Below are 15,048 nucleotides of genomic sequence, written 5' to 3' on the forward strand. Positions count from 1 at the left end.
TTGTATGTTGTACAAATTTGATCTTAATTTGGAATCTGACCTTTGCATGTACTTTAGCGATATCATCAGGTTTGAAGGATAAGCGTCAGCTTGAAACCCGCAGTATAGTGCAGTGATACTGAGAACCGCCAGTAAATGCGCCACCACCCTGCGCACCTGCTGCTCGACAAAGCTGTTGCATAGCCAACAACAATATTGAGCTTCACAGTCTTAGGCCGTTTCAGGTCTTGTTAGGCATACTACTGCAATCCTCTGGAGCGGTTCCACCTTTCCTTTCATTTGAGACTATTCATCGCAGCCGTCACAGCCGTAAAGGCTTGAAGATGGTAATGAGCAACAGCATCAATTGGCCCACTGAGCGAAAGGGCCGGCGTCTGTGGAAGCGAAGCAGCCGCTAAATTCTCATTGGCTGCAACGCCACGTGATACTGCGTGCCTCGACGGAGCAGAGGGGGCGGCAGAATACACCTGTGCCGACCTGGCGCGCCAGGTGTTGAGTGAGGCGAGAGGGCATCGTCGCGACGCCACCTCACCCTCGCTCTCTAAGGCCTTTGTTGTTCGGTCGTTCCGTGTCCGCGCAAGCTCTCGCCTGCGTTCTAACTTCGCGTCGGTAATTGCTATAAAGAAATTAATGCGCATAAACCAGAATAAATTGGAGAGGAAAGGTGCTCGTGGTAGTGATTTTCGAAGCTACGACCACACGATCAGAAGCCCAGTCTCTTGCCTACTAAACTAAACCAGCTTCTCCTAGATAACAGGTCTGTGTACTCTGCTTTAAGAGGTCATGCCACTTGGACCGAAATTTCCATCGACAAGCCCGGCGTGACGGAAGCGGTAACGACAAAATCACCACGGCCTATCTGAGAGCGTCCCCATTAGCTTGTGTGACAGTTGGACAAGGTAGCGTGACGTCACAGAAATAAGTGCACTGGCCTTGTGCTGTCTAGGAGGCGTTTGTCAAGCGTCTCGACGCGCTCGCTTGTCCGCGAAGAGATCATAACTCGAAGGACCACTCAGCGATGTGCAATTTGAAATTCATTCGTTCGCATTCACAACTCATAACAAGTGCTTCGGTGCCCACGGATTTTTTTTGTTGACGTTGTTGCCTTTTAATAACTATATGGCTCATACCAACTTCATGCACCGGCCGGCCGTCGTAAGTGGCGTGTAGGCGAACAGCGCCGTGAACAGCAGAAGTCAGTGCATTGGCACGTGAAGCAGACGACGGGTGCAGGCTCTCACGGTGGATCCAGTGATATCGCACTGCCCATTTTAAAACCTGACCTACCAGAAAACGCATTTTCGTGTGTCTGCTTTTGGGAAAGGTAGCCACTTGTACGAGGCAGGCCTCATTCGCGGTACCAGGTACTAAATAAGGTAGAACACTAGTAGATATTGAGATGCAAGTGCACCCCGCCCATGCAGGCCGACGCGGTAAGCTACGATATGTAGCTCCAGCAGTTATATTCCAGATGTTATTTTGATGTGCACGTTAACAGTGTCGCATACTTAATTATGTAAATAGGGGAAGCAGGCAGGCGATGTATAAAAAAATGCATAAGATACATACCCGTGTGTATCTATAACGCGGCTATAGGGTGTGTGCCACTGCGTACGTGCCCCAGAAGCCTACGTTTATCTGCCGCTCTGCAACGAACTTTTCTGACGTCAACTTGGGCCACTGAAAGTATCACAACATCACGCCTACACGGTGACGTTCGCGTCACGCAATGTTTCTTGCAAATGAGGGCCGGAGTCCAAGTTGTGGCGTTTTTCCGACTCTCAAAAATCGCATTCTTGCCGAATGTGACCTTCAGAATCGCGTTTCTGCTATTTAAGGGCTTGCATAGGAGATATTGAGCTAAAACGCTATCGCTGCCACCGAAGTGGTGCACGACAACTTTTCTGGTTTTCTCGTTACTCATACAATGACGAAGTGTTTCTCAAAAGACTACAAAGATAGCCAGAGTGACGTCTGTGGTTAGGAGCAATAAGATGTAGGCTGGTGCGTGCATTATTTGGCTCCAATGGCGATGGAAGGTGTCTCTCTGTTTTTTTCATGTACGGTGGTATCGAAACCCAGACGCATACTTCTCCCATGTAAACGCGAAGTCCAGTAGAGCACCGCTATGTAGAACGGAATGACCTGTTCTTGTGAGAGCTGTTGCGCTGCGCGACCTTTATTATAAAGTGACAATGAAATGAGAAAGGCGTTCGACTGTATTACACTTCTTTGACGCGACTGGCACAAATACATCGCGTCCCACATAGCAGGAGCTAAAGCACTCATTTCGCGATGTATGGGCTGGCGCGGACAATCTGTCTCGTGCGACGCATTGCAATCGGAGCAAAGTGTAGTGCGACTGCCTCGGTGGTCTACAAATCGTGAGAGGCAGCGCGTGGGTGAAGCGCGGGCGCGATTCACAGCAGTCGCCGCAGACAGACCACCGCTCATGCAGCGCTTTCTTTCCATATATATCGGTAGACGTGCTCTCCGCATGTCATCGGTGAACCGACCACGACGCCCTAGTCTGGTGCCATCTGGTGGTGGTGATCGCGCAGACCCTGTCTTTCCCCATATCCTCCTCCTCCGCTTACCTCTTCGCACTTTCTTCGCTATCACCGTTTTTCATGCCCTGCTGCTCTCCGAGTTGGCTCTATCACACTTCGCTGTGCTTGTTCGCTCGGTTATGTTGACGGCGACAGTGAACGCAGGAAGAGGCACCTAAAAGTTTTGCTCTAAAATTGTCAAAAACAAAAATTCACCGGTCTGTCCACTCTGCGCAGAAAGACGAGCAGCAAAGCTGTGGTGTGTTTTACTTTAATCGAAGCATGTATGTATATGTTATTCTTCTTATTATTATGATAATTATTGTAGGACACAGACAACGAATGGAAATTTTGACTGTGGAGTAACTTATTCTTATTCTTTTAGGAAATAGTGACGTGTGCAAGTAGCACCACATAAAAGACGGGAATTCTATAATACGTACAAATTCACTGTGAACCACCTAATTAGGAAAAGTAGATGAAACTAAGCGTGGTGTCAGTCGTCTCAGCTGCGCATTGTCATCAATTTATTTTGGGATATTTGTGATAAAAGAAGAGTTGCAGCCGTTTTCTGTAACCATACTGCCTCCGTAGACGGCCACGTATTAACAGCAGGCGGGAATTCTCAAAAGATTACATTCTCTGTTTGAACTAACTAATTGAGACAAGTAAATCAAAATCGGCCTAATCATATAGTCGTCTCCGCGACCAAACTAATCATACTTTTTTCCACTATACCTACATTAAATTGAGGGCTGCAGAGCGTTCGCGAGAAACTGGAGACGAACATTTTTTCGTGTCGACGCAACCCTACGCGGACGGACATGGACCCCTGACGGAGATCATACTATAAACACCTTCGCTGTAAAAGGAGCCGTAGGCCTCCCTTTTTAGTTTCGTCAGCTGCTTCGCCGGTCCCACATATGTCGGTAAGTTCGCGTTCACTGTCCGTTGCAGTTACTTTGTTCTTTGCGATGCTTCGTCATTCAGAACATCTTAGGAACTAGCCCAATCATCAGTCATGGTCCATTTCACACAGCTTAGCGCAACGAGATCCGCCTGTGGCGACGAGTGCGAACATGCTGGCACGTTTGCGTTCGAAGTCCATGCATAGCAAACATTCATGCGCCGGACGCAAATAGAGTTGGGAGGCGCGAGGAAGGAAAATGTGCCTTAAATTGTGCATCCGATTAGCAACAGCGGGTCGCACAGCATCAAGAAAGCAAACGTGCTTTGTCTCCACAGATCGGCCATGAAGAAAGGCATGTTGGTGTATGCTAATATTATGCGCAAAGAAAACCGACAGATGTGCAAACACAACTTTTCAAACAAGTTTGCAAACGGAGACAAGTGGTACACGGGATCATAGTTTCAACGTCATTAATGCTGCCACTTTCATCATGATGTCCCATAATGCCCCAAACTAGTAGACAACTTGGGTCACTGGACTGCCATAAGAGGCTTGATATAGACAGAATCAAATTAGCTGAAGTAGCTGAAAGAATGCTAATCGCATTACCTTCCGTGATGACGCCACCTTGAAATTTCGGCACCTGCAAGCGCCGTGACGCCTTGTATATTGACGGCGCCCGGTCGTGCCTAGTTCAACTTTTATCGGTAAAAATGGACGTTACTGTATTCTAACATAGCCAAAGACTGAACTAAAGTTTCACGAACTTCTTCTGAACTCTAACCGAATTGTGAAAAAAATGCCTTGCGCTGACGTAGCGGTCCTCTCGTTCTGCCACAAAAAGAAAACAGAAATTTTGATTATTTTCTATTCTAATAAGCAGCTTGTGACCGTCAACCCAACAATTCACATTGTAGTTCAAGAATACCTTAACAACCTAAACCAGTCTAAACTAAGCTAAGCAGTGTGTGTACGACATGCTTCGTCCCAACAAAACTGCGGTGTCGTAGTTAGGCCTAAACTTCTCGTCGAGCAGCGCACTTGCAAAATGTCGTTGCCTACAGTTCGTTCACCAGGCCGTTTTGCTGCGCCCTGCCCTGGCCGAAGTGCACGTGGGACGGACCAGTCTGCACCATAGAATCCCACATATGCCAGGCGCACAACGCACCTTTACTCTGTGGTAAGTGCACATAAGCGATCGTTCCTGCGACGACGATCTTAGATCTCGCCAAACGGTCGATTCGAAACAAAAATGGTAGTTTTCCTAAACCGTGGAAGCTTCGCAGGAGCTGCGGACATCAGGTTCGGGGAGAAAATCGCCACTATAACATTACCTATCACAGCCGAATTCTAAACCATTTTGTCGTCAATAAATAAATTACTCCTACATTGCCATTTCGCTGCCTCAGTTAGCAGTTTTCGTGGACGGGCAGCAGAAAAAAGACGGGAAAACAAAGAATATACGGCACGACAGCAAACTTGCAACTGATGCTAACGTTAAAAAAATTACGCACCGGAAGTACAGACTCCGTCAAACTTTTTTTTTTGTGCGTATACCTGACAACGGCATTTTCGCGTACTGCTGTGCAATAAACTTTGACTTTTGATGTTGAAGTACAAGTTGGCAGCGTCTATCGAATCGCGATTTCTTTCAGAGTGACTAGAAAACAACCATATTCAAATGCTAGGCAATGGTTAGCGACCGGAAGTGATACATAAGGACTCGACACATTTAGTCCGTGCTATTGTCACGTGGAGTGACGTATGAAGAACACACTGTGAAATACGAAATTGACTTTTATTGGGCGAACTTGTGCCCGCAAAAACACGCTACGCTTAAAGAACGGCGACAACGGCGAACAGAGTCGGCGATCGTCAAAATCTGATCAGCGGGTCAAGCGCGTCGGCTTTTATCCATCAGTCGTCGAATGTTCCAGAGTTATCGCTGGGATCCGCGTGCCTTCCACAAAGTTCTGCATTATTTGCGTCGCGCACACATGCAATCAGAATACAGAAGGTTCGGTCACAGACAGCGGAGGGTGGACGTGGACGTGACGCGCGAAGGCGAAGGACAGCTCACCTGGAAGGACAGGCCTCGCTCGCTCCACGAGAGCGTCGAGTCGGCCCTGGCCAGCAGGGACTGCCTCTTCTTCGACGCCCGGCAGTTCCTGGAGGGCGGCAATGCTGAACGTCGAGTGCACCGTGTGCTCCTGCGAGGCGATGTGATCGCAAAAGGAAAAAAGAAATTTGAATTGTTATTGCGCCAAGCTGTAAGGGAAGCGGGCTCGCGCGAAACGAGGAGTGGCTCTATATTCAGCAATATAATTGTTTCATGCATGGCCTCCCAGATTCGAAGCACGGTCTAGGAGGCAACGTTTAAGGTTAAGAGTTTAGGGTGCGATGATTTACAATCGGAATGCTGCAGGATAATGCGGCGAGGCAGTCGTTAGGTTCCGATCAAATTCACAAGTAATGCGCGAATTTTCGTAGGAAATGGCATCGATTTGTTAGAAAAGCAAGTTGTAGTTTTAAAAAAATTCTTTACCTGTTGCTTTTTGAAATTTTCAGTCTACCAAATTTACTTACGACTGGTTGCTCGCTTTGCATCAGCAACGCATACACTTAACCATATAGTTTTCAGTGAATAAATAAATCTCAACATTTTATCCTTTACACTGAGGTGTCTGGTTCTTCTTTCTTACAGCGTTGCGCGATTGTGACATCGGCAGGCAATGCAGCCATTTCGAATTACAGGACGAGCGGCTCTACAGCTATCACAGCAAAACTTGACTTGAAGGTTATGCTATATTGAAAAAAAAAGCGTTTGCTTTGTAGTCTGCTGCATGAAGACACTTTATTTGTATTTCACACTTTCATCGGCTCCAATGTTTTTATTCTGGAGTATTAGTGAATAAAATTAGCTGGCTAGTTTCTGACACACTTCATCAAAGCGCTGGGCAATTCCTAATATGAGATTAACACGCGGCCTCTTACATACTGAAGGAACGTATCCCATCGGCTGCAATACGCCACACATCAGACATTTATTCATGCAGTCACAATTGCTTTAGTGAAAATAACAACCAACAAATAAGAAGGATGTTTCGTTTCAACGATTTTACGAAGGGTTTCCGTAAAAAATGTTCCCCAAGGTGCTGCACTCTCGAGGAACGCCATTACGAAGGATCCGACAACACGGGTGTGTAGCTTGGTTTACCCTCTCTCCGTCCCCACCCCGGCAAGCTGTCTGCGATGCTCAGTCTTGGCTTGGCAACCTCAAGAATTAGAACTCCCACTAGCTTCTCCCGACAGGTGTGAGTTATGCTCTGTGATTCGTTTTTCGTGTGCAAAAGAACACTACGCCGGAGGACATTCACTCCCAGCTGTGTTATATCTATGGAGAAAAGTGCATGAGCGTACAACACGTGCGCAAATGGTGGAGAGAACTCAAAGACGGATGTACAGACGTCCATGACCAACAGCGTTCTGGATGACCACCGGTTTCGGACAAAACGATGGCGAAATTGGAAGAAACAATGCTGAAATATCGAAAGGTGACGGTTCAGGAGCTCTGCGAGATGAATCCTGATGTCAGCAACACCTGCACTGACGAAATTTCGACAGACCACTTACGGCATGCCAAGGCTTGTGCAATGTGGGTCCCAAGAATGCTTACGGAATACCACAAACGGCAACGTGGTGAAGCAGCCCGTGAATTTCTTCAGGCCAATGAAACCGACGGCGAGGAATTTTTGGACTCTATTGTCACTGGGGCTGAGGCCTGCGTTCACTACACGAGACCGGAAACGAAACAACAATCCCGTCAGTGGAAACATCCATAGTCGCCGAAACCGCGGAAGTTCAAACAAACACTGTCTGCCGGCAAAGTGATGGCGAGCGTCTTTTGGGACAGGAAGGGGTTATTGCTGTGCGAATTCACGCCTGGCGGTACAACAATCAATGCGGACCGCTACTGTGACACGTTGCAGAACCTTCGCCGCACGATTCAAAACAATAGGAGAGGGATGCTCACGAAGGGAGTGCGTTTCTATCAGGACAACGCTCGTCCGCACATCATCCGTGTAAGAAACGATCTCATCAAGCATGAATGAATGTGCACCGGTGTGGTGTTTTTTGCTCACTAACAACGAATAACAGAGTGCAATTCGCACTTGGTGGGAGAAGCGAGTGGGAGGTAAATCTGTAACGACTTCCAAGCCAAGACTGAGCGTCGCAGACAGCTCACCGGGGCGGGGACTGGGAGATCGGAAACAAAGCTACACGTCAGTGTCGTCGAATCCCGCGTAACAGTGTTACTCGCGACTGCAGCTTGATGGGATACTGTCACACACCCGCCGTACAGCCCATACATAGCCCCAAGTGACTACCATCTCTTTGCTGAGTTGAAGAAACACCCGGGTGGGACGCATTTCAGAAGTGGAGAGGAGCTGAAAGACGAGGTATTAAGCTACTTTCACGGTCCGGCGGGAGAGTTATGCGATTCAGGGTTAAAGAATATGGTACAGCGCGTGAAAAATGCATTGATCTCAACGACAATTGTGTCGAAAAATGGGGGAAGGTAAGCTTTCGAAAAATGCATTATTCAATGCCAATAAACATGTTTTTCGTTGTCAAAAATTAAAGGGAACCCTACTTTACGGACAACTCTCGTACTTTACCGAGATTGAACTGTCGCCATAAATTAACCGCATTGCATCATACTACTGTAAAGCGTGCACCCCCGTAGACATAGTCATACTGAGGCACAGCCGCCGTACGGCACACTTTTGGGAAATTGCGTGAGGGATCGCGCGAGGCAATGGTGTCGTGAAGGCTGCTTATCTGGTACCTGCACCAAACTAGAACTTGTCACAGAGTAGGTAAAATTAACGGTACGACCATAAGTAGCGCTAACACTGTCGAAAAAACAATGTTGCACCATAGCCAGCACAATCTTCGGGATCGGCTCCTGCTTGCCCCCTGGCCAAAAAGAAAGAGATAGTGAACTGAGTGTCGCGGCTAAATTAGACAAGGTCCACGTAATTGCGCGTGAAACACGATGCAACTAACATAGGAAATGAACGAATAATGATTATAAAAGAGAGAGAGAAAGACCCAGAATAGAAAGAATCATTTGGACCACGATGTACGAAGACTCCTTGCTCTTTAGCGTCGACACATGGTTGACTCTTCCTGTTTTTTTCTTATTTTATAACGCTGCACATACGTTTCAGCATGTTACTAACATATCTTGATACCGGCCTCAGCATATGTAAGTGCACCAAAATTATACGTATGCTGAAAAATGTAACAGTCGTAATTGACTAACAGCAGTACCTACACAACAAATAGGCGCACAAATGATGATCAATAAACAAAGTAGGAAGAATCAACACCAAGGTACATAATTCGAAAAGAATTGTCAATGATTATGAAGATAATTTGCAAAAATGATAGGGCGTGCGACCATATGAGACGCTGGCACTTGGTTATAATATTGGGAGCTCAACTGAGCATACGTTCTGGATGCTTCTTGCAAATCATGCCGCTCAAGCTACCAAACATCAACATAAACGAGCTATTATGTATCTATCATCATCGTCAGCAGAAGCAGCAGCAGCAGCCTGTATTTATGTCCACTACAAGACGAAGCCCTCTCCAAGGAATCTCCATTTACCGCTGTCTTGCGCTATCTGATCCCAGATTGTCAGAAAATTTTGTAATTTCAACCCACCATCATCTTCCACAGCGCTTCCCTTCCCATGACACGTAGTCTGTAACTCTACAGACCACTGGTTATCTGCCCTGCACCTTACATGGCATTGCCAGCTTCTTTTTTGTCTTCTTAATCCCAACTAAAATATCGACTATCCCCGTTCACTCTATAATCAACATTGTTGTCTTGCTATCTCTTAACGCTACGCCTAACATTTAGCCCTCTATGATTCGTTACACGGAAATTAACTGATCATTCATCTTTGTTAGCCTCCAAGTTAGGGTCCCATATGTTAGTAACGGTTTGTATATATGTATTAATGCCCAAATAAGACCAGTTCGTTATAGCAGCTCGTGACACATATGAATGCGTAGGAGGATATAGGTAATGAAGAAGAATACATCCTACTGCCGTCACAGAAATCACATCCAAAAACACCGAACATTAGCTATCGTCACACTGAAGCTGCTTTTTTAGCTACAGAAGCATACCTCAGCCCATCATTGTCAATGTTCTAAACGATACACCACTCTAAAAGCTTTATCATAGTTCATTTCCAGGTCCTTGAATATGAGGGGAGTGGAAACCGCGATACCTCGAGAAATGACCCAGGCCACATTACAGTAAAACCACGCCCGCCATGGCACAAATGCCCCAGTGCCACGTTCCACACACCTTGCTATCATTGGCACTTGTTTTTGCATAATGCACTTCGAGCCACTGAACTCGAAAAAAAAAACTACTAATGTACTAAGAAATCATAGGTTACCTGCCTTCCCGCTCATCTAAGTTGGCATTCCTTAACAATTTACGTCTCCAGCTGGTGTCTTTCCAGAAGCGTAAAAATGTCGTTTTTTTTTATCTACGTTCTATGGCGCTCAGGCACGCGACATACTGCCATGATGGTTTACCTTGACGGACGCACCGACAAAAACAGCCAAACTAGCGATTAAATAGGCTGGGCACGTTCCCCAAATTCTGCGTTAAGACGACAATCGTCGAGGGGGAAAATAAACATGGGAGAGGTGCGTGAAAATATTGACCTCTAAGTCATACAAAATATCTGCCAGAGCCCACCTCACGATGGACGTCGAAGTTAACGCGGTTAGAACCAGAATAGTCTCAAAGGACCTTTACTTGTCACTGAGGAGCGCCACACACGACCTGGGACACGCTCAATTACCCTAGTTCACCTCTTTGAGATTTGTAGCGGCAGCAGCATCGGCGTCGCATGACAGTCATGCTCGCGTCCACACGACGCACAAGCGGCTGGCACGCTTGGCATGCTAGACCATACATTCCGGCATCCCTTCGCAGACGTCTATTCGAAACCGTGCACAACCTATCGCACCCTTACATACGCACGAGACAGAAGCTTTTTTCCAGTCGTTTTGTATGGCCTCGGCTAAAAGCTCAAGTTCGCGATTGGGTTCACTACTGTTTGTCGTGTCAACCCTCTAAGATTCAGCGTGGCCCCATTCCGCCTGCTAAGTCTTTTCTTCAACCGCAAGCTCGTTTCGACACCATACACCTGGACCTCGTCGGCCCTCTGCCACCTTCCAAAGGTAACTGCTACATACTGACATGCATCGACCGCTATACACGGTGGCCAGAAGCTACACCTATATCTGACATATCAGCAGCCACTGTTACAGCAGCTTTCGTGTCAACATGGATCGCATAGTTCGGCTGCCCATCCAGAATAATCACCGATCGCGGTCGGCAGTTTGGCTCTGCACTCTTCAACGAGGCACTCAAGCTACTCGGAACGACACGTTTTCGCACGACTGCTTACCACCCGCAGTCCAATGGACTAGTTGAACGTTTTCACCGCCAAATCAAGGCTTCCTTCATGGCGCATGAATCGGCCGAAAGGTGGGTCCTACATTTGCCTCTCGTCTTAGTTGGCACCACAGCCGCATTCAGGAGCGACTTAGGTTGCTCCTGTGCTGAGCTAGTCGACAGCGCTCACAAAAGCCTTCCGTGCGATTTTTTGTCGCCACCACCAAAACACCTATGCGACCACCTGCCGACTACGTTGCGAAACTGCAAGCTTTCATCAGCCAGATACGTCCCGTGCTTACACGTTCGCAAGAAGCAAGGTCTCCGTACGTTTCTCCCACACTCACCTCTGCTACCCACGCCTTCGTGCGTAACTGTGCCGCGCGGAAGCCTTTCCAGCCACACTACGCCGGGCCATATTGCGTTCTCGAGTGTCCTCTGACGACTTTTGTCGTGACTGTCAGCGGGCGCTCAGACACAATTCCCTGGAACGTCTCAAACCCACCTACATTGAAGCACCCGCGCTATCGGCTACATCAATATGCCACGCAGCCCTGCTGCATTCTTCGCCGCCGCCTCCGCACGTGGCACCCAAGCCCAACGCCACGACACGCCGCATCATGTGGGCTTTCTATCATTCGTCTAACTTTCCTGCTCTCTAAGGGGGGAGCCCTCTGTAGCGGCAGCAGCATCGGCGTCGCATGAGAGTTACGTAGACGCTCGCGTCCACACGACGCACGAGCGGTTGGCACGCTCCCGCACGGGATAGCGTTCCGAAAGATTAATAAAAAGGATGCTACACTAAGAGAAGGAGTGTCGGTTTGTCTTTTCCTGCGAGAGCCCGAGACGTTACCGGTCTACGAGGTCACTCGCCGCCACAGATTCATTGAAGAGCAGAACATACCTTGTGGCACATACTCAGCCACCCAGGTTGGCATCAGGCGCACGCAATACAGCTATTTATCATACCATGGAATGCCCACTGCCCGTGATCCAAGGGTGCGGGAAAGTGGTTAGAATAACACTTAGCTAGCGAGCCAGGTCGGCGTAAAAGACTTTCACCGAACAGCGGCACATACCATGTCGCACATAAACAGCGGCACATAACCAATGACCCAAGTTATAAAGATATTCGCTGAAGTTTTGCGCACAAGCGATTGCACATACCCAGTGGCCATACTTTACATCAAATAGGTTAAATGAAGCATAGGGCATACTTAGTTTCACATACGCAGCGACATTAATGCTTGGCTCAGAGAGGTTTATTGATGAGTGCCACATAAGCACCGGCGCATACCATGCTACCCAGGTTGGCATGAAACGCTCTAAAACGGTTGACGCCTCTAAAAGAATCACGCTGAAAGCATCGATGATGAATAATTAAAATGCGAATATGTTTGTTATCCCACTCAACGGTCTGTGGATCACTCAAATACAACGAATGCACCGGCAAGATTCTGAACACATCCTGCTTAAAGAGAAGCATTAGCACGGGCGCAACTCCGATGGCGCCTATTCAAATAGATGTAAAATGCAGAAGTGCACTTCCGAGATAAACCATGGCCCGATTAAATAAAATTTGGTGCTTCTGAGAGAGAAAGATAGGTTCTAGTGACTGTTGAAAGAGGAATTTTTATTGTAGACCTGAATATTACGAAAAGTGCTGAACATTGGTATGTCTGAAAAAAAAAAACAGAAGCACGACGTTCATAAATCCGCAACCCTGCAGCAAGAGCACACAACTCAGTTCTGTCAACTGCATAAATTAGAGAATCTAAAGCGGATAAATTGGGTATCTCAATTTGTATATTACGTGATACTGTTACATTGCTTACAAGTGTTTAGCAAAAGCCTTATTCACATATTAGCGGTCTATTTTGCGGCCATGTATAAGAAATAAATTTTGTGCACTTTAGATCTTCTATCATATGCAATTCACACAATTGTGGTATCGCCTTTCGTCCAAAGTTGTAAACATGACAGTTCCGTTTTCTGGGCACTTGCGATCTTGAACAATTTTTATTTAAAAAAAAATTGACGGCCGAAGTAGAAAATTCGCTAGTAACAGTCACAAATGCTTTTACATGCAACAAGCCTGATCAATTTTCGTGCAGTGGTAAAACGATTCCTCCTATTACATGTATCTAGATAGCTCTCGAGCTAAGGTTTCTTCTTATAGCTTTATTGATGTTTTGCTGAGATGCATCAATTTGTGGTGAAATATTCTGAAAGAGTAGAGGAAATTTCTTGGGGGGGAGCCATCAATGATGTCAATTTATTGCTTGTTAGGTCACCTATATTGACTTTGCGCCTTGAATAATAGCCCATCAGCCACACAACACTGAAATTTTAATACAATGCTTCTGTCAAAAATTCTTAGCTTAAGAATGATTGCTGACGTGCCCTTTCGCAGCGCTGAGCGCTGAAATTTATAATCTGCTCTAAACGTTGCTGCCGTTCTGAACCTCTGTCGGCGGTACAAGATTGTCTACCGTTTTTTCTCGGGCGGTGTCAAGATTGTCCGACGGTGTTTTTCAGAGCCCCGTCGCACGTCACCGCGATGGTCGAGGAAGCAGCGGAGCCTAATCAAGGGGAAGCGGACCAATCGGAGACGTCGGCATAACTCTGTCCTCACATGCACTCTTCGTATGAGACGAAGCGTCACGTGGCACGACCCTCCTCCTCTGGTGACCTACTTTCGCTCCAATGGCCCAGCGCCATTATTATCCTCGCCTCTTGAGCGCGCGCCTGGCCTTTCGTAAACAGGTGGATGAACGAAAACGCGTCGCGGTAGGCACCGCCATTTGCTATGTAAACGAAGCAAAAGGGGTATCCTGTAAACAAGGAGAGCGTCTGCATTTTCCTGCGAAGGAAACTATTGAGGTTCCCCACCGACTTTACCTTCGGCGATTGCGAAGTTCGACATGCGGAGATTGGAATTATATCAGAAAGGAGGATATTTGCGTTACAGAATACCTGGAACGTTGTGAGTTAAAGCAATTTGAATCTGTTTCCATTGCGTTTTCTTCGTTAACCCCCTGCGATTCGTCAAGCATTTTTGGAAGTTAGCCCACTTCACCTGCCTCTCGGAAGACGTCTGGAAAACCACAATAACTTTCCGTATCAAGGGGACGTGTACACACTGACTATGTAGCATTAGCCGGAACCAAAGAAAACAGAAAACATTTCTTTCCGAATCTACGCCTATGTCACCATTAGCTCTCCGCGACAGGTTAAAATGTTTTCGGGCCGCGCCTAGTTCGCCTGTCTGTTAGGCGAAATCACAAAATTGCGAAAAACCACATGTCAAAGTTAAGTGTATCCGCTCTGTTCAAGCATTATTACGCCTAACAAAACTGCAATTGTATTTTTCTAATAGCCTGAGGAGTGCTCCATTCCGAAAGGAATAAAAGATTGCAGCCAACTTATGATTCCGGCTCTGTGTGCCTATCGTGTTTACTCGTAGATAGACAAATATAAGTCTACGGCTATTATTGAACTCGCCGAAAAATAAAAGAAAGTATATAACTCGAACATTGGTCGACCCACGTGGAAAAAAACTTGGAACACGACACGCCTTTATTTTCCTTAAGCTCGGTTACTAAGGTTTTTTTATATCCGATGCCATAAGCTGCATCCTCGTCAGAACTGGCATTGGAGACGTACTCGTCAGATGACTCACCGGTGTCCTCGACACCCCTAACTGAGTCGTACTCAGTGCCGTAGAAAGCGTTGCATTTGCAGCTTTTACAAAAGCCAGTCTGAATAATCTCCAGACTTGCCTTCCGGTGGGGTACCACGGGCAAACTCTGTTAGCTTGGTAATTTCGCTAACTTTGTTCACGAATATACGAGTAGGTCTAGATTCTTTGGTCAGTAATATAGGTCGATGGTGCCCTCAGGGTAGCATAAAAAAAGAAAGAAGTAGAGTGATGTTCGAGTAAATACTGTACGCTGAGCTGCAAGCGAGAATTTATTTCTTTGCGCATAAAGAAAATTTTGCATGGCAACATAGCCGTTGCTGAACCCTGTCGGCGTAAATACGACACCGCTCTGCCAAATCTTCACTGAGCACTCGTTTTGGTGGCTCTT

General features: G+C 46.9%; 1 protein-coding gene across 9 annotated transcripts in view; it reads right to left on the reverse strand.

Moving 5' to 3' along the window:
* LOC135896562 (MYG1 exonuclease) overlaps window positions 1-15,048 on the reverse strand; it is a 631,131-nt gene that overhangs the window by 437,661 nt on the left and 178,422 nt on the right. For all 9 annotated transcript variants that reach the window (XM_070525815.1, XM_070525811.1, XM_070525814.1 and 6 more), the window contains one exon: window positions 5,540-5,669. In XM_070525815.1, the coding sequence (XP_070381916.1) occupies window positions 5,540-5,669 (130 nt within the window). The remainder of the gene's footprint in view (window positions 1-5,539; window positions 5,670-15,048) is intronic.

Source organism: Dermacentor albipictus, chromosome 9 (assembly GCF_038994185.2).
Source record: "Dermacentor albipictus isolate Rhodes 1998 colony chromosome 9, USDA_Dalb.pri_finalv2, whole genome shotgun sequence".
Classification (NCBI taxonomy): domain Eukaryota; kingdom Metazoa; phylum Arthropoda; class Arachnida; order Ixodida; family Ixodidae; genus Dermacentor; species Dermacentor albipictus.